The sequence below is a fragment of the Globicephala melas genome, chromosome 2, assembly GCF_963455315.2.
Source record: "Globicephala melas chromosome 2, mGloMel1.2, whole genome shotgun sequence".
Lineage (NCBI taxonomy): Eukaryota > Metazoa > Chordata > Mammalia > Artiodactyla > Delphinidae > Globicephala > Globicephala melas.
This window is the reverse complement of record NC_083315.2, coordinates 40,684,372-40,709,683: the sequence shown is the minus strand read 5'-3', so window position 1 is coordinate 40,709,683 and position 25,312 is coordinate 40,684,372. Positions and strand designations below refer to the sequence as shown.

The following is a 25,312-nucleotide window of genomic DNA, read 5'->3' as shown; positions in this document are numbered from 1 at the left end:
ATACAGGTCTTTTGTCTCCTAGTAGGTTTATTCCTAGGTCTTTTATTCTTTTTGTTGAAATGGTAAATGGGAGTGTTCCCTTAATTTCTCTTTCAGATTTTTCATCATTAGTGTATAGGAATGCAAGAGATTTCTGTGCATTAATTTTGTATCATGCAACTTTACCAAATTCATTGATTAGCAATAGTAGTTTTCTGGCAGCATCTTTAGGATTCTCTATGTATAGTATCATGTCATCTGCAAACAGTGACGGTTTTATTTCTTATTTTCCAATTTGTATTCTTTTTATTTGTTTTTCTTCTCTGATTGCCATGGCTAGGACTTCCAAAAGTGTGTTGAATAATAGTGTTGAGAGTGGACATCCTTGTCTTGTTCCTGATCTTACAAGAAATGCTTTCAGTTTTTCACCATTGAGAATGATGTTTGCTGTGGGTTTGTCGTATATGGCCTTTATTATGTTGAGGTAGGTTCCCTCCATGCCCACTTTCTGGAGAGTTTTTGTCAGAAATGGGTGGTGAATTTTGTCAAAAGCTTTTTCTGCATCTATTGAGATGATCATATGGTTTTTATTCTTCAATTTGTTAATAAGGTGTATCACATTGATTGATTTGCATATATTGAAGAATCCTTGCATCTCTGGGATAAATCCCACTTGATGATGTGGTGTGTGATCCTTTTAATGTGTTGTTGGATTCTGTTTGATAGTATTTTGTTGAGGATTTTTGCATGTATATTCATCAGTGATATTGGTCTGTAATTTTCTTTTTTTGTAGTATCTTTGGTTTTGATATCAGGGTGATGGTGGCCTCATAGAATGAGTTTGGGAGGGCTCCTTCCTCTGCAGTTTTGTGGCAGAGTTTGGGAAGGATGGGTGTTAGCTCTTCTCTAAATGTTTGATAGAATTCACCTGTGAAGCCATCTGGTCCTGGACTTTTATTGGTTGGAAGATTTTTAATCACAGTTTCAATTTCATTACTTGTGATTGGTCTGTTCATATTTTCTGTTTCTTCCTGGTTCAGTCTTGAAAAGTTTTACCTCTCTAAGAATTTGTCCATTTCTTCCAGGTTGTCCATTTTATTGGCATAGAGTTGCTTGTAGTAGTCTCTTAGGATGCTTTGTATTTCTGCGTGTCTGTTGACTTCTCCTTTTTCATTTCTAATTTTATTGATTTGAGTCCTCTCCCTCTTTTTCTTGATGAGTCTGGCTAATTGTTTATCATTTTTTTTTTATCTTCTCAAAGAGCCAGCTTTTAGTTTTATTGATCTTTGCTATTGTTTTCTTTGTTTCTATTTCATTTATTTCTGCTCTAATCTTTATGATTTTTTTCCTTCTGCTAACTTTGGGTTTTGTTTGTTCTTCTTTCTCTAGTTCCTTTTGGTGTAAGGTTAGATTGCTTATTTGAGATTTTTCTTGTTTCTTGAGGTAGGCTTGTATAGCTATAAACTTCCCTCTTAGAACTGCTTTTGCTGCATCCCATAGGTTTTGGATCATTGTATTTTCATTGTCCTTTGTCTCTAGGTATTTTTTGATTTCCTCTTTGATTTCTTCAGTGATCTCTTGGTTATTTAGTAACGTATTGCTTAGCCTCCATGTGTTTGTGTTTTTTACGTTTTTTCCCCTGTAATTTGTTTCTAATCTTATAGTGTTTCGGTCAGAAAAGATGCTTGATATGATTTCAGTTTTCTTAAATTTACTGAGCCTTGATTCATGACCCAAGATGTGGTCTATCCTAGAGAATGTTCCATGTGCACTTCAGAAGAAAGTGTAGTCTGCTGTTTTTGGATGGAATGTCCTATAAATATCAATTAAATCTATCTGTCTATTGTGTCATTTAAAGCTTGTGTTTCCTTATTAATTTTCTGTTTGGATGATCTGTCCATTGGTGTAAGTGAGGTCTTAAAGTCCCCCACTATTATTGTGTTACTGTAAATTTCCTGTTTTATAGCTGTTAGCAGTTGCCTTTTGTATTGAGGTATTCCTATGTTGGGTGCATATATATTTATAATTGTTATATCTTCTTCTTGGATTGGTCCCTTGATCATTATGTAGTGTCCTTCCTTGTCTCTTGTAACATTCTTTATTTTAAAGTCTCTTTTACCTGATATGAGTGTTGCTACTCCAGCTTTCTTTTGATTTCCATTTTCATGGAATATCTTTTCCATCCCCTCACTTTCTGCCTGTATGTGTCCCTAGGTCTGAAGTGGGTCTCTTCTAGACACCACGTATATGGGTCTTATTTTTGTATCCATTCAGCAAGCCTGTGTCTTTTTATTTATTTATTTATTTTGCGGTATGCAGGCCTCTCACTGCTGTGACCTCTACCGTTGTGGAGCACAGGCTCCAGTCGTGCAGGCTCAGCGGCCATGGCTCACGGGCCTAGCCGCTCTGCGGCATGTGGGATCTTCCCAGACTGGGCACAAACCCGTGTCCCCTGCATTGGCAGGCGGACTCTCAACCACTGCGCCACCAGGGAAGCCCAAGCCTGTGTCTTTTAGTGGAGTATTTAATCCATTCACGTGTCAGGTAATTATTGATATGTATTTTCTTATGACCATTTTCTTAATTGTTTTGGGTTTGTTTTTGTAGGTCCGTTTCTTCTCTTGTGTTTCCCACTTAGAGAAGTTCCTTTAGCATTTGCTGTAGAGCTCGTTTGGTGGTGCTGAATTCTCTTAGCTTTTGCTTGTCTGTAAAGCTTTTGATTTCTCCATCGAATCTGAATGAGATCCTTGCCGGGTAGAGTAATCTTGGTTGTAGGTTCTTCCCTTTCATCACTTTAAGTATATCATGCCACTCCCTTCTGGCTTGTAGGGTTTCTGCTGAGAAATCAGCTGTTAATCTTATGGGAGTTTTCTTGTATGTTATTTGCTGTTTTCCCTTGCTGCTTTCAATAATTTGTCTTTGTCTTTAATTTTGCTAATTTGATTACTATGTGTCTCAGCATGTTTCTCATTGGGTTTATCCTGTATGGGACTCTCTGTGCTTCCTGGACTTGGGTGGCTATTTCCTTTCCAATGTTAGGGAAGTTTTCAACTCTAATCTCTTCAAATATTTTCTTGGGTCCTTTCTCTCTCTCTTCTCCTTCTGGGACCCCTATAATGTGAATGTTGTTGCGTTAACAGCCAGAGGTCTCTTAGGCTGTCTTCATTTCTTTTCATTCTTTTTTCTTTATTCTGTTCCATGGCAGTGAATTCCACCATTCTGTCTTCCAGGTCACTTATCCGTTCTTCTGCTTCAGTTATTCTGCTATTGATTCCTTCTATTGTAGTTTTCATTTCAGTTATTGTGTTGTTCATCTCTGTTTGTTTGTTCTTTAATTCTTCCAGATCTTTGTTAAACATTTCTTGCATCTTCTCAGTCTTTGCCTCCATTCTTTTTCTGAGGTCCTGGATCATCTTCACTATCATGATTCTGAATTGTTTTTCTGGAAGGTTGCCTATCTCTACTTCATTTAGTTGTTTTTCTGGGGTTTTATCTTGTTCCTTCATCTGATACATAGCCCTGTGCCTTTTCATCTTGTCTATCTTTCAGTGAATGTGGGTTTTGTTCCACAGACTGTAGGATTGTAGTTCTTCTTGCTTCTCTCCCATCTTTGGCTAATGTGACACTTACCATGTCTTTTCTGCTATATCATGTCACTGTTTGGATTCATGTTTATTTATTGTGTTATCATACTATTAGCTACCTTCTAGAGGGTTGAGATCTGGGAGTCACCTTGAATCTTCCTCGCAACATCAAAGAGTAACTGAGCCAGATTGACACTGTCCTCTAAACCAGTTATTCTCAAAGGTTAATATGCGTATGAATTATCTGCTAGAATAAATGTACTGATTCAGCAGGCCAGAGATGGGGCTTAAGAGTCTGAATTTCTATTTGGCTCTCAGGAAATATGAAGCTGCAGGTGGGAGACCCATGCTTTGAGTAGCAAGACTCTAAACTTCCCTTTAACCCCTCTCTCTTCCTTCTTCCTCTACATCACTCTTTTGGCTGGGGACCCTGTTACCTCAGATCCTCCTAACTGACCTGCCTGCAACCTGTCCTTCCCCACCACCAGTGTATCCCTTATAAAACTATTATCTAACAGAGCCCTACCTCCATGGTGAACTCGCCCAAACAAATGTGCCACGCAAATCGGAAATGCAGAGTTGCCCTAAGACCTGACCTGTGATCTAAGGACCTGGCTAGGTATTTTTCTTGGGACATCCCCATTCTTTATTTTCCTGCTTCTGTGGTTTCCTTCTTCTCTGCTAACCTCCTCTGATGAACTCAATGTGGCTACTCTGCTTTTCCCCAAAGTACTGATTTTCATTTTCTCCCAACCCAAGCCAGGCCCTCTGCACTGTGGCTCACAGATTTTCCACACTGGCTTGGGCTGCCAGCAGCACCTTCAAAGTGCCCTTTCTTAAATCCACTGTTGCCCCACTGTTAGGGAACCGTTGGCCAAAACTGCCCGCCTTAGCCAGGCATGATGGTAACCACTTGCATGAGTTGTCTCGCAGCAAGAGACAACTTTGTCTCCTTGGACATTCATTTCCAAGTGTTAGACAATAACGGGTCCCCTTCTCGGGGCCTTGGAAGAGGTCCTCCTTCCTGCAACAGCACTATGTCGTGTTACAAAAGAGTATAGCTGAGGAAGCTGAAAGTTGATTAGAGGAAATCATCGTTGGGAAGGAGAAATGATGTAGTCTATCGGTGAAAACTAGCCTTGCCTTCTTTACGACTGCAGGTTGTTTGGATCTCACAGAGCTGGGGGTCATCCCAGACACGGGTTTGCTTCAGTGAGTTTCAGGCCGCTGCTTTGCAGGATTCCCTCGTGGGTTATGGGAAGCAGTAAGGTTTCAAGTGCCTACTTTCTGTTTTAGTTTATTTTTATTCATTCCTTTGTTATTATTGTTTTTTTTTTTTACTGTCAGCTCTGTTGCTCAATAGTAAATAATATATTGCAAAGAGAATTGTCCCTTATCAACTGGGCAGAGACCAGGGCAAAGAAAGTACCGAGAGAGATTCTGGAGAACAATGGATGCGGAGGAAGCAAAGATGGGAAGTGATATTCCTGGGTTTGGGGCCCCAGTTCTGCTCACATGTCTGTATAATCTTGGAAGGGTGATCTAGCCTCTTTGGCCTCTTCCCCCAGTTCTCAGAAGGGTGCTGGGGACATATCACTGTTTAATAGGCCTTAAGGATAAGTTAGTAGGGCTGTGCAGAATACTTCAATTCTTTAATTTAAAAAGTACACATTCTCCCTCCCACAGTGTCCTCAGTGCTATGAAGTTTTCCTCTGCCCTGTAAGGGAGTCGTCGTGTGACCTTCCCAGGCTCAGGGAGTAGACTGAAGGGTCACTAAGACCTGAGCCAAATGCATTTTCATTCTATATGCCTCCCCTCACTGCAAAGGCTGTCAAATTCCTTCATGGAAGAAAACAATGAATTTGGAAGGAAAATGCAATGTAACCATTTTTTACCCTAAGGAACCAGCTTCGCTTTCCAATGTGTGAATGTTTTCTAGTGTGTTCCCAGGGCCGTGAGTGTTTCGAGAAGTTCGCAGTGCACTGCTGTACTCACTCAACCTCCAAGTCTCACCCCCTCCCAACCCATTCTCCAGAGTCCTCAGGGTTTCCAGGTATAAATCAAGGGACTGCCAGAGCTCTGGCTGGAAGGAGCACAGCGTGAGGAAGTTGGTGGAAGGTGGGAGGCAAGAGGAAGGGACTCCCTTTCAGCAGAGACCCATTTGCAAGACAGACAATTCACTCAGCGTGATTTCTACATTTGTGCCCCTTTAATGGTCAGCAGTAGAATCAATGGAATGCCTGCTACCTGGTTAATAATGGGGCAGTTAGGTGGCAGCAATGAGACGACCAGCTATGGGATCCATGGGCTGACAAAAAGACCATTGAACATTGACTTTTCCACTTTTCTTTCTCTTTCCCCAGGGCAGCCACTGAAGTTCTGGCAGCATTGCTGAAATCCAGTAAGTGCCTCTTTTGAAACGTGGTTATTTCTTTCCCCTCTGAGTTCGGTGAAAGATGCTCTTCTGTCTCCATGGCTCATTTTCAACCTGGAAGGCAATAGAGCCATTCCTGGATCTTTGGGGTGAGATGGAGGATATTACGGCTGCTCTAACTCAGGGCTGCAAAGAGAGAGTTAACCTCTCTCTCTGTGGAGGTGCCATTCATAATGCTGCCAAGACAATTGACTCTAACTGGAGTATGTTGTCTACTGCAGACCCGAGGAACTCTCCAGCTCCTTCTAATTGGACCAGCAGCTTTTAAGGACTGTTGGAATAAACTGCAGTTTCCAGTGGGATTGTCCTATGGAAGAAAAGTTTATGACAGTGGGTGGGAAGCATGATTCTTGCCTTTGATTCACAACTCAGCTAGTGACTATATTCTTGGGCAGATGGGGTGTTGGAATTGCTTGGACAGTGTAGATGCTGATAACAAATTTATATTAAAAATTTGCCTCTTTTCTCAGTTACTTGAGTGATTGCAAAAGAGTAGCTCTGGGAGTCTGAATAATTTGAGAATTTTTTTGTGTGTTTGCCTTGTAGCTCTGGTCTAATTACATTGGGAGTCAATTTCATGTGTGCAATATAGTAGAAGGCACCATGCACTTGGGAGTGAAGAAGTTTCAGCTTAATGTTTTTATTTTTTTCCCCTCCTTACCGCTTCATCTATTTTAACTTGGCATCTTGGAAACCTGCTGCTTCAATTGTGATATTTGTTTCTCTATAGGGAGCCCGAGGCATGTGGGTAATAGGTGAACTTTAATAAAACTTACAAATAAATAAATAAAAATCAAAACACCTTCTCCCCCAACCATGTATCTCTGTCAACTCTAAGTGCAGAGAGTCACATCACATAGTGCTTTCCTTTGTAGACTGAAAAAATAATTGAAGCTTGAATTCATTTGGTTTGTTGGAACTTGATACAGTACACAAGTCTATCCACAGCTGCCTGACCTGCAGGGTGAGTGAAGGTGGTTAGAGCAGGTTGGGGGAGTGAAGAGTGAGGGGTTAGGAAGCCCTCGAGATAGGAGGGGGGGAGAAAGTGTTACCTGCGGGTTATGGAGAGAGAACGGTTCATTCTCCATACTGAACTTGACTCAGGTTTGGCATCTGGGTTTTCATTATTTACCTGCTCACTCTGTCTGCTCACCTGATTATATAACACCAGGTGTTTGAGGAAACAAGGTGAGGAAGTTCTTGGATTGCAGGAAGTAAAGTTGCTGAGAACGGCTGGGTAAGCCAGCCGGCGAGTGCTGTGCCTTGGGAAAGTAGCTTTCTCCTGTATCCTCCCTGCCCAGCTTTGGCAGTAGAGGCCTGACGTTTCATGGGGACAGAGCCCTGCTAGTGTTATCAAATGCAAGGGGTGGGGGTCCCAGTGCTTGCTGCTTACAAAATCAATTACACACTCGCAAATGTTGGTAGAAAGGAAAGATGCCTTTAATCAGGATGCTGGCAATCTGGGGAGATGGTAGACTCAGCCTCCCCCCAAAACCACCTCTGAAGATTCGTCCATGATACTTTTAAAGGGAAGGAGGGAAGTAATCTCAGTTAGTCACTGAGATACGGGGTCAGAATCATCACCATCCCTCACTGTGTGCAGGCTTGTAGACTTCTGGTGATCTTTCTCTAAGATGTTACCTTGTTCATGCAGTTTGGTCACACAGTCTGTTTGGGAGATTACTGACGGGGAAGCTAGGGAAGAGATCTGGTCATCTGTTAATTACTCATTCTTTATTTCTACTTCTTTGATCTATGGAAAGAACCGATGAGTTAGGCAAGGTATTGTGTGATTAAAAGATTTGAAAGGTGTACTTGGGCCGGAGATGGTAGAGAATTGGGGTGCCTGATTTAAAAATTAGTTAAATGGTGCAAACGAACTTATTTACAAAAGTGATATAGAGTCACAGATGTAGAAGACAAACTTATGGTTACCAGCAGCGAAAGGGTTGGGGAGGGATAAATTGTGAGATTGGGATTGACATATACACACTACTGTACATAAAATAGATAACTAATAAGGACCTACTGTATAGCACAGGGAACTCAATAATCTGTAATGACCTATATGGGAAAAGAATCTAAAAAATAGATTGGATATATGTATATGTATAACTGATTCACTTTGCTGTACACCTGAAACTAACACAACATTGTAAATCAACTATATTCCAATAAAAATACAAAAAAAAATTAGTTACAATCTAGCTTTGCTAAAGTGATGAGAAAGTGGCTTCCTGCTGAGAGCAGTTTCCTGCAAAGAGCTGTTTACACTAGCTGAGAAAGGCTGACTTATTTTTCTACCCATACACACACACCCCTGAAGCTCAGAGTTGAGTGTCCTGATACACCAGGTGTAAAAATCTGAATGTAGTCACATGACAGTTATTAACTATTTCTGTGTAAAACATGATGTATGGGCCCAGGAGAAACCAATAGCCAGTGCAAATACTGTCTGATTCAGGCTTAGAGCATTAACTGGGTTTCCAACGTGCAAGTTGTGCTTAGCAAATGGAGTAACACTGCACTAGGGGTTCAGTTTTAGAGTTTCTAACTTCTGCTCTCCCTCCAGAGCTCAGCTCAGACCTCATTCCCTCTGAAAACACTTTCCCTGGCTACCAAGACCAGGCTGGATGCCCCTCCTCTATGCTCCCATAGGCTCTCCCAACACAACATTGATTATGCTGCATTGAATTTGCTGTTGCCCATCTCTCCCAGCAGATTGCAAACTTTTGAGGGCAAGGGTCATCTTTGCTGATTGTTGTATTACTTGCATCAGCACAATAAAAAGCCTAAAATAAATATTTGTGTACTAAATGTTTAAGTGAATGAATGATTTATAATATCTACATGTATAAAAAAGGCAATACCACCCTCTACTACCCTCTACTACTGAATCCAACGACCCATGCATAGAACCAATGATATTAGTTCTACTCTCTGTTTAACTATACAAATAGACTGTCAGGGAAGTGATAGCCTGCCATCCTCCACATATAAAACAAGTTTTATTGTCGCATTAGAAGGATGTATACGGTTATTTGCTAATTCTGCTGAGCTGTCCACATAGACTTTTGTCTGAGTCTCAGGTTCATCCTAACACAAGAGAGCTGGATGAGAACTTCTCTTCTTTCTACCAATAAATACTCAGCCTTCATGTCTATCAGGGTTTCTCAACCTTAACACCCTTGCATTGTGAACTGGTTAATTCTTAGTTGTTGAGGCCTGTCCTGTGCATTTTGGAATGTTTAGCAGCATCCCTGGCCTTTTCTCACCAGGTGACATTGCCAGTTATAATGACTAAGATTTGTCTCTAGACACTGCTAATTGTCCCCTGGGATGTCAAAATTGCCTCCTTCTGAGAATCACTGTTGCATATTTGACCACACATTAGCTGACACTCATTCAGGGTTTCAGATGATCCCTCCCAAATACCTTTATTGGTATTTCATAGAAATGCTCTTCTTGCATAATTGATCTTAAATTCCCCAGCACTGGTGTCATTCCTGTGGGTTCACATGAAGTAAGAATACGATGGCAGAAAGTCTTTATGAACATGCAGAAGTTACTTGGGAGGGAGCAGGTTCTCGACATCTAGAGGATCTTAGAACAAGGACAGCAGAAAGTTCCATTGCAAGTGCCAGCTCCCATGTGTGGGTAGAAGGATTCTGAGATCATATTTGAGCTCAGCAGGCAAGAGGGCTGTTGTTTCTTTTTTAAATTTATTTTTTATTGAAGTATAGTTGATGTACAGTATTATGCAAGTCACAGGTATACCATATAGTGAGTCACAATTTTTAAAGGTTATACTCCATTTATAGTTATTATGAAATATTGGCTATATTCCCTGTGTTGTACAATATATCTTTGTAGATTATTTTATACCTAAAAGTTTGTACCTCTTAATCTCATACCCCTATACTGCCCCTCCCCATTTCCCTCTCCCTACTGGTAACCACTAGTATGTTCTCTATATCTGTGAGTCTGCTTCTTTGTTTTTGTATTCACTAGTTTGTTGTATTTTTTTTTTAGATTCCACATATAAGTGATAGCATACAGTATTTGTCTTTCTCTGTCTGACTTATTCATTTAGCATAATGCCCTCCAAGTCCGTACAAGTTGCTGCAAATGGCAAATTTTCATTCTTTTTTATGGCTGCATAGTATTCCATTGTATATGTATATACCACATCTTCTTTATCCATTCATCTGTTGATGGACACTTAGGTTGCTTCCATATCTTGGCAATCATAAATAATGCTGCTATGAACATTGGGATGCATGTATCTTTTTGAATTAGTGTTTTGTTTTCTTTTTGGATATACACCAGGAATGGAATAGCTGGGTCATATGGTAGTTCTATTTTTAGCTTTTTGAGAAACCTCCATACTGTTTTCCACAGTGGCTGCACCAGTTCCCACAAACAATGTAGGAAAGTTCAAGAGTGCTGTGTTTAAATAGCAAAGTCTTTCATGGATTTGGGGAGGAGCAGTTGCCATCTTTGTTCTACCAGCTTAACCAAAGTATTGTGTGGCATGTAAGGTCTGGGTATGGATGGTACCACTGCACTTAGGCTGGGGTTGCTGTGGGGGAGATGAGTGTCATGGAATTCTCTAGTTGCCTTCAAATTCCTTCATGTATAAGTAAGACTTGACATCGAATGTCTGTCAATTTACATCCCAGATGAGTTTGTGTCCACTGAACCTAAATGCAGGAAGTCAGTTTCTGTCTAAAATTCAAGGCCTCACCATCTGGCAGTGATATCTGGGAATATTTATGTGAACCTTTATCTCCTGAAAGCAAACTCTTTTTAGCTGGTGATTATTCTGGCCTTGATATCAGTATAAAAGTTGGCCATTTTAGTATATCTCTATAATTGCATTACAAAAGGAGAACATTCCCCAGTTGAAATAGAGCCAGAAGGACATATCTACTACCTTGGGGGCAGTAAACATGGGTGGGCTTGTGAATCTTAGGTCAACAAGGCCCTATGACGTAGTGGGTGGTGGGAGGAAATCCTCACCAGTAACAGGGAGAGCAGGGCTGAGGGATCTGGGAGCCTTGGAGCTGCCCACCATAACAACAGAAAGAAAGGGAAAGAGCACCAGGTTGCATTAGAACAATTTTGTTATTTTGTCTCAGCCCTTTCTTCCATCAAGTAGCTATTGCATGAGAAGCCAATGTAGGAAAGGTAGATGGCGGACAGAGAGAAACGAACCAAAAGACAGCTCTCATCTCTTTCCTTTCCCGAGGAACAGCGTGCAAAATAAAGCCTTGGAAGTCCTAGGCCTCTTTTCCAATTATTTCCGAAATTTAGAATCCTAAAAATTAAAGTCATTGCTCATTCAAGGGTCCTTTTTGTATGGATGTGGGCTAGAATGGTCTAATCCACATTCCATACTTTTACTGTATCAGTTCCCCTCTCTCTATCTACGCATGTGCAAACACTAAATTTTCCTGTATTGAAATCTTTGCCCTTTTATGCTCTATCCTGCACAAAAACACTTAGCTTTTTATTACCAAAACTTAATAAGGCTTTGATTAATAAATAATGCTTCTATTGCAGGCAATTTTTTTCTCTAATTAATAAAAATAAGACATGGTCCTTTGCCCCTGTCCCTTTTTTAAAAAAAAAATTTATTTCTTTATTGAAGTATAGTTGATTTACAATGTGTTAATTTCTGGTGTACAGCAAAGTGACTCAGTTATACACATATATACATTCTTTTATTTATTCCTTTGCATTATCGTTTATCCCAGGATGTTGAATAGAGTTCCCTGTGTAATACAATAGGACCTTATTGTTTATCCATCCTATATGTAATAATCTGCATCTACTAACCCCAAACTCCCAGTCCATCCCTCCCCCAATGCCCCTCCTCCTTGGTAACCACAAGTCTGTTCTCTATATCCGTGAGTCTGTTTTTATTTCATATTTTATTTTATTTTATTTTTAAGCCAAGTTATGTCTAGTTTATTTATTTTTAAAATTTTTATTGGACTATCATTGATTTACAGTATTGTGTTAGTTTCTGCTGTACAGCAAAGTGAATCAGTTATACATATATCCACTTTTTTTTTAGATTCTTTTCCCATATAGGTCATTACAGAGTATCGAGTCGAGTTCCCTGTGCTATACAGCATTTGTGTCATATTTTAGATTCCACATATAAGTGATCTCATATGGTATCTGTCTTTCTCTTTCTGACTCATTTCACTTAGTATGATAATCTCTAGGTCCATCCATGTGCCCTTGTCCCTTTTTCTGTCTGCATCCACTTGCCTTTCTCTCTTTTATCTGTCTCTACCTGGACTTCTGTGTCTCTTCTCCCTTTTTTTTTTTCCCCTCATCTTCTTCTCCTTTCTCATTGGTCTCTCCACCTCTCCCTCTTTCTTTCTGCTCCCTAACACCCTTTTGTGAGCATTAGGTATAAATGCAGTTTGGAGAAGTGGTGGCCTGGCAGTGGTGCTTGGAATGAGTGTGCACCATGGAATTCTGCCTGATCTGTACTGGCTCCAGGGATGAATCTTCATGTAACGCCTTGGTAGTAACCTTGCTGCCCAGCTTTAAAGGTCACACTCTCGGGCTTCCCTGGTGGCGCAGTGGTTGAGAGTCCGCCTGCCGAGGCAGGGGACACGGGTTCGTGCCCCGGTCCGGGAAGATCCCACATGCCGCGGAGTGACTGGGCCCGTGAGCCATGGCTGCTGGGCCTGCGCGTTGGAGCCTGTGCTCCGCAACGGGAGAGGCCACAAGAGTGAGAGGCCCGCGTACTGCAAAAAAAAAAAAAAAAAAAGGTCACATTCTCGCAACAAGGAAAGACCTGAAGCACTTTCTGGTTCAGGCCCCACATCTTAATAAGGGTATGATGGGTCTACTTCAGACCACTCTCCAACTTCAGCATTAGCATTCAGAGAAGTCTGGGAGCTTGCATAAGTTGGGGCAATGGGGAGGGTGCTGGGAATGGGAAAGTAAGTTAGCAAAGGGACGGAGACAGAGAAGAAAGAAGGGAGGGAGAGGTGCAAGGGAGCTAGTGGGAAGTTTGGCAGGAAGAGGAGGTTCTCTGGTCTCTTCCTCGGTAAGCTCTGCCCGGCTGGCTCATGGGGACAGCGCAGCCTGTTGCTAGCGGGGGTATAGGAAGGAGGGGACTTCTGGCGCCTGGAGTTCTGATTATGGACAGACACCTCAAGCTCTCAACGGTCCTCTACTATGGCCTGGCAATCAGCAGTGTAGGGACTGGAGGACTTGGTGGCCAGATAGTTGCTCTACAGCAAAATGTCAGAGAAGGGGCCATGTTTGAAAAACCCCAACTGAGGCTTTTGTAGGAATTCTAGGAGCTCTGAGGAGTTCTCAGAATGGTATCAATGTTTTCGGATGGTTGGCAGTGTGATTCCTTTGAACTTCTGACATACACCAGTAGCCGCAGGGTGGCACAGACTTCACAGGGCTCACATGTACGATCTGTGTTCCCATGGGGCCTGAAATCTGTCCTCCTGGCTTCCCAGGCTGCCTGGACACGCCTGGTGCCCCAGGATTCTGCCCACGGAGTGTTTCCCCTTCAGTTTCCAGATGAGGGCCATGGAGTCAGACCATTAGAGCTGGAAAAGACCTTCGAGGTTGCTTAGTGCAGTGGTGTTCAAACATTTTTTTTTTTTGAGTAGAGAACTCAGAGCCCTGTCTGTCCATTTCCCAATGATTCTCCCCTAAGGTGGCCCTGAGACACATTCACAAAAATATAGCGCTCCGTGAGGACTCAGAAAACTACTAACCTTTCTAAAAATTGAAATATATTTGACACTTAACATTGTGTAAATGTAACACATTTATGTTATAGATTTACATTATAGATTACATTATAGATTTGCTACATCTATATTGCTGTATTGCTATTATAGCAATAATTTGCACCTCTGTCACGTCACATAATTATCATTTCTTTTTAGTGGTTGAAATAATTAAGATCTAGTCTCTTAGTGAGTTTGATGACTAAAATACAAATTGTTGTCTAGATCCCAGAAAACTGATGGTCTTATCCACCCCTCTTCGCATTTTCATACAGGGAAACTGAGGACCAGAGAGAGGGAGTGACCCACCTAGATCTCTGAGACTTGGAAGGAAGGTTTCCTGTCCAGCTAACACTGGTTCTTTCTTTTGTCTCAGCACAAATGTCTCTGTCAAGGGTATTGACAACCCCCCATCTCTGCCCAGGGTTAGGTTTCCAATTAAACCTTTTCACTATATTTATACTAACTATAAATATACTAACTATAACTAAGAACTAACTATACTGTAATCAGTGAGTCCTATATTTTTGCATATGTGTTTGTGTGTATGCATTTTTGTGTACGTATGCACGTATTTTCCCTGCAGGGTCTACGTCCATGGGCACTGGGGTCCCTATCATAGACCGCACACCTCACATTGAGCTGTACCCAGAGAACCTCTAACACACTAATGTTAACTAAAGAAGGAGTCCAGTTTCGTGACTTAAGCCTCATACATTTGCTTTCGATATGCCTTAATGAAGAGGCCAGCCCAATTCCTGTCCCCAGAAAGAATCAAACTGTGGTGTGATTATAGACCCGACGTCCTTTCTGCCATCATAACTTCTGGAGAAGCAAGCCCTATATTTCTGTGATGATCCAGAAATCTGCTTCAAGTAATATTGCTAGATTTTTGCATTTGTCACACTGGGATGGACTACTGTGATCGACCTTGTATGAATGCAGACTAGCAAACTACATTCGTCACACGGTGGGATTGAAATGACAACACAGACGTGTACCATTTATCGACTGCTTAGCGTGTCAGCCACTGTATATACCACTGCATGTACGTGCCTAGTAAGGGGGGATCATCATCACCATTTCACAGGTGTAGGAACTGAGGCCTGGAGACGTTGGGCTACAGAGCTTACCTGCTGTAGACCCTGGGACCTGAGCTCTGTGCATACCAAGGAGAGATGAACAAGGGTAGGTGTATTTAGCCCAAAGAAGATAAGATCAAAATCTGAAAGGAAGCTAAATAAATACTTTCTAAGTATTAGAAGGATTTGTGTGTGTGTGTGTGTGTGTGTGTGTGTGTGTGTGGTGGGAGCATCTGTCATTTAGTTTAGAAAAGAGCGTCACACTGTCCATCCCATACAAGCATCTGAAGGGGACCCAGTGAGAGGTGCCCAACACACCAACGTGGCTGTGCGAAGGACCAGAGTCTCTGCTGTGAGGCCGAGCATCAGGCGAGGCTGATGAATGACGGGGTGAGTGACAGGAGAAGGGAACAGGGCCGGGAAGGATTACAGCTGCTCGTTCCCTTTCCCAGCTGGCTTTGTCAGGCCCCCGAGTTGGGGGGACTGATCGTCCCTGGCCACAGACCGCAGCTCATGTACTTCCTCTTCCTGCCATGTGGTGGTGCTGTTCTTCTAGTTATCTTGGCCGCGCTAGTCCAATATTTATTTTCGGTGAGTAATTTGTTTATCAGGAGGTTATTTTAATCTAATTTTGGCCATATTTGCCATTCCACACTATCTGTGCTTCCCAGCGTTAGCAGCTTGCATGTCTTGAAGGAAATTAGCTGAAGATGGTCCCGGAGGCATTCGCTCAGCCATTATTTAAGGGAGCTGGGAGGAGGCAGGGTGAGCGGAGCCGAAGCCCGGTGTTGGAAAAGTTGCTGGAATTTGTTGCACTCCCAGTGAGGTTAGCGGGATTGAGAGGGACTTACCGAGGGTGGGGAGTATCTCGCATCTCGCGCAGCTTTTTTGAGGGCTGCCTCTGGTAGAGAGCAGAGAATCCTGCAGTTACTTTTCCCCATCTCCCCTGAACCCTTGTGATAACCTGTATCTTCCTCACCTTTGCTTCCAAGGCCAAAGGCACGACTTAAGGAAGATGCCCATCTGCCTTCCCATGGTTCACAGGCATCCCACATCCCATTTGATAATATGTTTCATGAACTGTTCTCTGCGATCCCTCAAGGAAGAGGGCAGGAAGGTGGGGAGTGATAAGAGAATTATTGTTTATTAGAGTACCTTCAGGGAATAATGATCATAACTATTAATTACAGAGCACTGGCACTTGCCAGGCACGTTATATTCCCATTTTACATACAAGGAAGTTGTAGTTAGGAGAGTTTAATGTTTTTTTCCCAAGATCCCATGAATGGTAAGTGGAGAGCTGAAATTCAAACTCAGTTGTGACTGTCTTCAGAGCAGAAAATCTTCCTATTTCAAGGATGAGTCTCACCTTCCACATGGAGTCAGGAAACCTGGACTTGGCTGATGGGCATGGGACCTGAAATTAGTTCTTTGTCATTGTATTTGACTTCAGTGTGGTTTTCCAAGACTGGGAGGGCTGTGCAAGTTGAGTGGTTTGAGGGTGCTTTAGTAGAAGAAACTTTTTTTTTTTTTTAAGAAATCTTCTGAGGAGATGACACATCTAAAGCAGATGAAACGGGAGCAGAAGTGGGAGACCCCAGTGAATCACAGCCTGGCCTTTCCCTTTTCACCTCTTCTTTCCCTGGCTCGTGATTGATGCTGAGAAACTTCCATGGAAGTTCCTCAGGGCTCGAAAGAATCAAGTTTGAAAACCTCTGTAATAAATATTCTCATGGGACACTTTCAGAACTCAGTAAATTTTCAGAGATTATAACTTAAAGACGGGCTGATGCATCCTTTAGGAGGTTTGGAACACGTGCTCGTTTTTACTGTGTGGTGGTCCTAAGGAAGAGCTAGTCAAGTTTGACTCAGAGAGAGATGCAAAATTGTCATCTTCATCCTTGAGCCTTAGTCAAGTAACTTTTGAGTCTCTTGGGATTAAGAGGCCTGATTAAACAATTAAACTGGACCTAATTAAATGAGAAGGGTCAGCTTCCGGTGGAAATTACAATGGTTGTTAGTATAGGCAAGATGGTGCACTACCTTCCCGAGATGGCCAGGATGTTCCCAGGCACCCACACGGGGTCTAAAAGAACTGTGGATGGTGGTGGTGTGTTTTCCTTGCTTGACATAAACTGTTGTCTGCAAAAAAACATTGTTGTAATAAGGTTGCAGCCAATCCTGCTTCTCACAACTAAGCAGGCTGCTGTGTTTTAACCAGGCTATCCTGTTTTCTGGCCCTAAAGACCTGGTTCTATCTCTAGGGCTTTCCCTCTGGCCTGATTATCTATCTGCCTATAGGTCTGGGCCATGATGTTGCTTTGACAACAGTGTGAATGTGTTCAAGGAAGCTCAGGCTCATGTGTGCAGTTCGTGTGTGTTTGCTAAAAGCTCAAACCTCTTACTCTCTAGAAGGTTGATCCATACACACTTACATATTTTGTTTTCATTCTGGGGAATCAGGGGTTAACATCCAGGATTGCTGAGCTCTAAATGTTCTGGATTTTAGAATTTGTGTCACCCTGGCATAATGAATGACTGGCTATGGATTGACAAAGATAAGGTATCACAAAGATTTAAAGAGATAGACAAAAAGATAAACATCTCAGAGCTCTGAAAGTGCACAGTAGCTTCCTCATCCCATTCAGGATTGACTGTACAATTATTTGTTTATGTCAGGATGTAAGTCAGATGCTTCCTACAGACTTCTAATAATAGCAGTCTGCAGAGCACTTTTTCATATATTATCTCATTTAATGCTTACCGCAGTCCTGCAAGACAGGTAAATATTTAACTCTTCTAGAGCAGCAGTTCTCAACATGAGTGATTTTGTCCCAAGGGAACATTTAACAAGGTCTGGAGACATTTTTGGTTGCTACATCTGCAGGGGGTGTGGGTGCTCCTGGCATCATGTGGGTAGAGGGCAGGATGCTGCTAAATATCCTACAATGCACAGGTCAGCTGCCCCCGACCCTACGACATAATATTCGGCCTCAGATGTCCATAGTTCCAGGCTGGGAAACTGTTCTACAAAACATTGAGGTTCAGAGAGGTTGGCTGACTTGCCCAAGATTGCATGATGTGTCCTTGGCACAATGGGACTGAAATCCATACCTTCATTTCACTACCAGAGGGTTTCAAATCTTGTATTTTTACTTTAAAGAAATAAATTTTAGGTATTAAATTTTAAATGAAAACCTTGGCAGAGCCATTGCATGTAAACAGCTGATGGTGGAGCTGCTCTGGTGGCAGCAGGGGTCAGAGACCCCGCTCAGCCTCTTCCTTAGCCCCTCCCCGTAATCCCAGGGACACACAGACTGCCTGGCAACTGCTACGCCCATACAAGGAGACCCAGAGAACATTAGGCCCCTGTTGGCATCCACAGATCTTCTGGATTTCCCTGAGCTGTTACATTTTTGAGTAGAGGATGACAGCATCTGAGTGTGCATTTTAATAAGATGTGTTGGGCAGTGGAGGGGAGGCATGGGGGCCAAGTAGGAGGCTGCTGCCGGCACATTCCAGGCGGTAGGGAAGGGGCACTGGAAGGACCACGGGGGATAGGAGTGGAGTTAAACGAGGACGCGCAAGGCTCACGCTTGCTTCGGGACTTTTCAGTGCTGTGCTACTGGATGACATCAGGCCAAAGGGCAGCAGGCCAGGAGCACAGGGGCTGAGCCCTTTACCTTGCTCTGCGCATGCTCAAGGCCTGGAAGCATAATGCAGTGTGAACCGATTTGCATGTGATGTTTGCACGTGCAGATTTGTTTTCCTGTAGTCCACGCTGCTTGTCTGTACTCTGGCCAGAACCAGGCAACGCCACTGACAGACAGGTGTCTCCCTCATCCATTGACGGAGAAACGCAGGTGGGGAAGTGCTCTGTCTTTCTTCTTCCAGGTATAAATCCCGGCTTTCTTCTTTAAGTGTTGCCTTTTGATGAGTAGACAGTGGAAATGGCAAAATGAAACTAGGACGAAGGTTACCTACAATGACCCAGAAGGGACTGGGGCTCCTCTTAGGGCTTAGCAGGTGCTTCTTTTTCGACCAAGAATCTAGACTCAAAAGAAAACTCTGGATGGATAGGAAAACTCCTGGGAAATTTTAGGTCCAGGCAAAGATGATCATTCCTAAGGGCTTTCTTGCAGAGATGTCAAAAACAAATAACAAAAAGGAGAGTGAGAAAATCTGACCAACATATCCGCCCGCCCCCTGCCCACCTGATTTTGCACAAACCACTGTGATGAATGTCAAAGCGGTGGGGGTCCCGCATTCTGATCTCTGCCCCTATTGCTCTCCCCTCACTTTCTTCACCTGGCTTTAGCTTCCAGGCTTTTTATTATTTGTACTCACCAAATTTGGGCTTTTCTACTTGCTCTGCTCTCCAGATTTCTAGAATTTTCTGTCCCCGGATCTCTGCAGCCTGATTCTTTCCTACATTCCGGTTTCAGTGCTAATGCCCCCTCCTCAAAAAGTTGCCCCAGCCACCCAATCTAAAGTAGCAGCCCCACCAGTCCCTCTAGAATCATTATTTGATTTTCACTGTAGCACTCGTCGTTGTCTGAAGTTACCTAATTTGTGTGTGTGTGTGTGTGTGTGTGCGTGCACCTATTTGGATCTGAGGGTCTCCCCAGCTCCCCCATGGGAATGCAAGCCCCTAAGAGTAGAGACTTTATGCATCTCATTTCCTGCTCTAATATCCCCAGTGCTTACAATACTGCCTGGCACATACTAGCACGTAGTAGTTGTTAAGTGTGTTTGTTGAATGAGTGAATGGTGGTTCCTGGAGTTTAGAGGGTATGAGTATGGTTTTAGCTGATAATTCACTGCATACCTAGCCACAGCAAGATCTGGCTTTCAGGACAAACTGTCTCTGCTTATTCCCATACGCGGAGCAAACCTCTCAAGTGATCATTTCTTGCTGGGAACAAGCTCCTTTTAGAGAATTCTCAAACTAAATATTGAAAAATTAATCCTACTTCCTCAAATCTAGGATGTCATTGACTATAAGATGCTCCAATTTTTATGTGCCACGAAGAGCGAAAAAATGCTGCCAGTTGTCATTGAAACATCATCATCGGTAAGAAGCATCTTAATTCTGGAAATGCTAAAATGTGAAAAAATATATGCCTTAGAATTGATAAAGTACAAGGTGAGATTGATTCATCATATGGGATGCAGGGAAGTGGCAGGGGGTTCTGGTCTGGAGTATGTCCCCATTTGTTAGTGGTCCCTTCCCCTGTAGCATTGCAGCTTAACACCTTGGACATGGTACTCTCCAAGGACCAGAGGAAGAGCTGGGTGTGTGGAGGGAGAGGCAGATATGGCTTCTGAGGCTTTCTCAAGAGTGGAGAAACTTCTATGGCTTGGGAATGTATCTGTGGAAAGGTATTAGAAGCAGTTGGTGATTAAAAAAAACCCAACCAACAGTAGGTGAGTCTAGATTTAAAACAATGCTGTGAAGGATGGTTTCGCACCCTTCTTAGCCACTCTTTCTGAAGCTTAGGAAAAGCTTCTTTCATTTTCAAAAGGCAGTCAATGGGAAAACAAGATTGGCTTGAAACCAAATTTACTTTAGAGCCAAGTTTACTGAAAAGTATCTGTTTTACAAAGAGAAAAAATACCTGCAAGCTAATTCCATATCATTATTCTTATTTGAGCTAATGATAATGGAGTGTAATTTCCATTACTGATGACATTAAGATTAGCTATGTTTAGGTACATACAGCGGGGCTTCTCCTTTGTGAGGAGCGTCGAAGCAGCTGCCGGGGAGAGGCTGAGAGCGGACTCCGCCTTGGCAGCCCTGCGCCCACGTACTGGGCCTGACTTCCGGGCTGGCCTCAGGGGTCCCTGCCGGGCGTCAAGAGGGGTCCTGAACATCTCCTCTAGGGAGCCGAAGCACCATCGGCTGTTAATTTGGCTCTTTATTTATTTTTTTAAATTAATTAATTAATTAATTTTTGGCTGCGTTGGGTCTTCGTTTCTTGTGCGAGGGCTTTCTCTAGTTGCAGCGAGCGGAGGCCACTCTTCATCGCAGTACGCGGGCCTCTCACTATCGCGGCCTCCCTTGTTGGGGAGCACAGACTCCAGACGCGCAGGCTCAGTAGTTGTGGCTCACAGGCTCCGGACGCGCAGGCTCAGTAGCTGTGGCTCACGGGCCCAGTTGCTCCGCGGCATGTGGGATCTTCCCAGACCAGGGCTCGAACCCGTGTCCCCTGCATTGGCAGGCGGATTCTCAACCACTGCGCCACCAGGGAAGCCCTTGGCTCTTTAAACCTTGAGTCTCCTGTTAAAAATCAACTTTCGCCACAATTTAGGGGCCTGGGAGGGAGCAGAAAAGACAGAGGAGGGCGACTGGCCGGAGGGACCGTGCCAGGTTCGATTTGGCTGAAAGCCGCGCCCCGCAAGCACCTCAGCTGTTCCGCGGACTCCATCTCCTTCAGCCTTTTGGAAACCCTCCTCAAGAAGCTGGTTCTCCTGGTAACTGTTAAAGGTCTTTATCTGAATGCAAAACAGTGTAATCTCTACAGACCAGCCCTGGGGATAATGATGTGGGATGTAAGCTTTGGAGGCAGATGGGGGATTCCATTTGAATTCTCCACGTGCCATTTATAAGCTCTCAGGACTTGACTAAGTTATTTAACTTCTCTCAGCCTCTGTGTCTTCATTTGTAAGAGGAGGCAAATAATGCTTATCTTCAAGCATTTCCATGAGATAAATGAGATGATCATGTAAAATGATTAGCCCAATGCTGAGCACATAGGAAACATTCAGTAAATAAATACTCAGTAATTGTAACTGGTGTTACAGTGGCAAAACAGGCAGCTTATTGTTCATGTAATATGATTTAGAAGTCTTGGTAAAAGCCTGCTTTGTCTAGGAACGTCTTCTAAATTGACTCCCCGAAAAGAGCACTGTTGCAGAGGCCAGTGGATTGTTTGCTGTAGTTAAGGTCACCGTTATCTTGGTTGTAGTAATGTCTCCAAAGGGGGATTTCTAGGGTGGGATATTATACGGTGCGAGTGCTGTGGCTCCAGGTGGGTATTTGCATGTGGAGTCCTGATGAAGATCAGGCAGTGTTTGTGATATAATTGCTCAGTTGGGGGATCCAGTGAGGAGAGGGTTTGGAGGCAAACCTCGGGGAGGGATGTTTGATAAGCCCAGCTGAGAGGTCTTCTCTTATGAGAAGGGGGCCACAGTCCTGAGAAGGGTTAGCTGAATTGTCAGTAGTTCATATGAATGAATTTTCATGAAGTTCCTGAAACAGAAGGAAATAAATCTGTTTAATAAAACTATTTAATCTTCCTGGGCAAGAATTTCTTTGGATAGTAATGTCCTACTATGCTATGTGGCTGAAGATGATTTCTGTTCTTAAGAATGATGAGAGCCTCGAATCCTTGTATTTATTCTTACTCGTGTACGTGCTTATCAAAAGCAAGGGTGAGTTATTAAACACTTAACCATTGTCAATCAAGAGGATCTTACAGCACTACCCAGTCTTCTAAAAAAGCTTTAGTGTAATGGGACCCAACTCGGGTAAAGTTGGTCAGAGAGGGGAACTAAAAAGTTCTACATTATGGACATTGTCTGTAAGGGCTCCTGGGATAACGTGGGGGAATGGTCCTCGGTATGTATGTTTGGGGTGTCTAAGGACAGATAGGCAGCTATGTAAGATGTGTGGGCATTTGGGATGAGAAATCGATTACATTACATGGGGATTGAAGGACTGTGGTTATAAATTTTACTTATTTTGAAACTTTTCCTTGTGCTGTTCTCAATAGTGAAGTGAATTTGAAGTTTGAATGTCATCCTTATGGGGAAGGGATTATCATTTATTGAGTACATACTTGATGCCAGCTGCTACGCTATGCATTCATTCCTTATAATGGACTTGTAAGGGTGATGCTTTAGTTATCTCTCTTTTATCTTGCTTTAATATTTGCAGATGATGGACATGTAGTCCAGAAAGACTTAGTAACTTAAACAAGGTTACACAGCTGATAAATGATAGAGCCAAAATGCAGATCAACAACTATGTGATCCAAGCGCTCCTATTCTTGCGTGAGGCTGTCCAAAGGAATCTGTTCATGTCCTGAACATTTGGCGGTTTGTTGTCCAAAATTACAGAGGCGGAGTTGGAATAGTAAATAGATGATGCTTATCATGTTGATGATGGCAATTATAATAGGCAACAGGTATTGAGTGCTTATTACGTTCCAGGCATGAGCTATCTACTTTATATATATTATCTCATTTAATTTTCTCAACAGTTCCACAAGGAAGGGACTGTTATCTGTTTTGTTTGTTTGTTTTTTAGATAAAGACTTAGTGACAAGAGCTGTGAAGTAACATGCTCAAGGTCACACAGCTAGAAAGCAGTGGAGGTCACAGCCTTGTGCAAGGACTCCAGAAAGAAAGCTGACAGCTGAAGGGTCTGCCCAGCAAGGCAGTGAAGGGTACACAAGGATAGTAAAGATGAGTTTGGAGGTCTGCACAAATTTGTATGTCTCATTCCTAGAGCTGTGGTTGTGAAAGCATCCAGCTCATTCCTCTGCTGCAGGTTCCCACTTTTCCTCCACTTTAAGCTATCTCTTTACTCTAAAAGGGGTGATGAAATTCTCAGATATGGGAAACAAAGAGCAGTCATGGAAATTTCCTCTGGTTTTGCCCAATAAAAGTGGCAAAGCGTTGGGTTGCTTGCAGGTATTATAATCTGGGTCACCAAGCACTTCTCCACCAACCTGTCATGGGGCTGGAAATTCCCCATGAGAAATCCAGTCTTTGAGTCTTGAAGGTGTCTGGGCTTTCCTGTTAAAAGACAAACATCTTTATAGAGATGATCATGCTCTCAAATACCTTCAGGGGCAAGGTAGGTAATTCACTTTCGAAAGGGATGGGGTAAAGTGAATTGGTTCCTATGGCAACGTGGGGACTGCTTGTCCTGCCCACAAGCATTTACAACATGGCATGGCCTATAGACTACGGACTTCCTGTCAAAGGGTAACCTGTCTTTTTTCTTCTTGATTGTCAAAGTTCATTGCAGAGGATGTGGAGATTAAAAACTACAAAAAAGTCTAAGTCTAGTCTAAAAAAATCCAAAGCAAATAGAATCATCAATATTTTCCTCCCTCATAAGTACTATTGATATCTTGGCATATTCCCTTCATTTTTTTATTCTTTCTTCATGAATGTAAAAATCTGCTGCATCAGTGGGGTCTGCACTAAAGAAAACATTCGAACCTCTGTGAAGAAATACCTGGGGTAAAAATAAGGAGAGCGCAAGATCACATTTTAGATTGAGAATTAGCTACAAATATGACTTCAGGAGGATAAAATCTGGAAAGGCAGGTAGAAAGAGTAGAACTTAAGAGGGTAAATTGGAGAGGACAAGGATGCAGATTTGCCACAGGAAAACTGGCCAGATAAGAACTTCAGCAGGAGGCTGCCAGGGAGGGGCTGATGGAGACAAGGGGACATGGAGAGCGCCTTTGGATGGAGAAGGGGGTGGAGGTGAGCTGTTAAATTAAAGGTCCTCAGAAGTCCTCTCTGTCCATTCCACCCCATCCTCCAACCAGTTTAACATAAACCAATCTGTTTCGGAAATTTTTTTAAAAAATTAAGGAACAGGAACTCTTTTTCCAAGGAAATCTTAGGAAGAAGCCATTGACACGAACAGACTAAAGTAGTACGGCTGGTCTGGGGATCTTCTCTGGCCTCCAAACCCTGAGCTCACCCAAAGGAATGTATGAAACCCCACATCTTCTCCTTCCTATGTGGCCTCCCAGAGAGAAGCACTGTCCTCCCCTCAGATCTTCTCAAACTCCTGCAAGTTGCAGATCCCGGTGACCCTCATTTCATTCTTCGGCTCTCCTCTACATTTGTTCAGCTTGATGGATCTCTTGTCGGGTTTCAGGCGCATATTGACTTCTGCAAAACTCCCAAGCCGTTCACGGAGAAAGATTGACTGATTTAGGGTAGGGGTTGGGGGAGGAGGTGTAGCTATTTTCGATGTTAGTAAACATGACAGCTTGTTGAAGATTAACAGAAAATGGTGAATAAAATCATTGGGATCTGATAAGGGATTTTTCTCTCAGACAATTAAAGACTTTTTTCTCGTTATCTCCCTCCCCCTCCCCCAGAAGTGGGAGATGCAAGTCATGAGGATAACACATTATTAGTCTCATACCCTTAACATAGATAAAAGACAGAAGTTAACCTCCCACTGCCCATGCGACCTCCATGCACTGTTTTTGCCATTCTGTCTTCTTTTCAGCAGGCAATAGTTTCCTTTAATACCTCCTACCTAATCCTCAACTTTCTTTTAAACATCAGATATTGGATAGGCTGGAACCTCATGTAGGTAGTAAAGAAGTCCAGTGCTTTGTGGCCGGGACCAGCCGAGGAGAGAAATATTTTTGATACGAAAGAACAATTCATTAAAGGAGGTAATGAAGGTGA

At 42.8% G+C, this 25,312-nt stretch overlaps 1 protein-coding gene across 1 annotated transcript in view; it reads left to right on the top strand.

Moving 5' to 3' along the window:
* Nucleotides 1–25,312, top strand: part of AGBL1 (AGBL carboxypeptidase 1) — a 700,107-nt gene that overhangs the window by 68,975 nt on the left and 605,820 nt on the right. Inside the window, exon 6 of the mRNA XM_070045034.1 lies at nucleotides 5,927–5,964. Within this exon, the coding sequence (XP_069901135.1) occupies nucleotides 5,927–5,964 (38 nt within the window). The remainder of the gene's footprint in view (nucleotides 1–5,926; nucleotides 5,965–25,312) is intronic.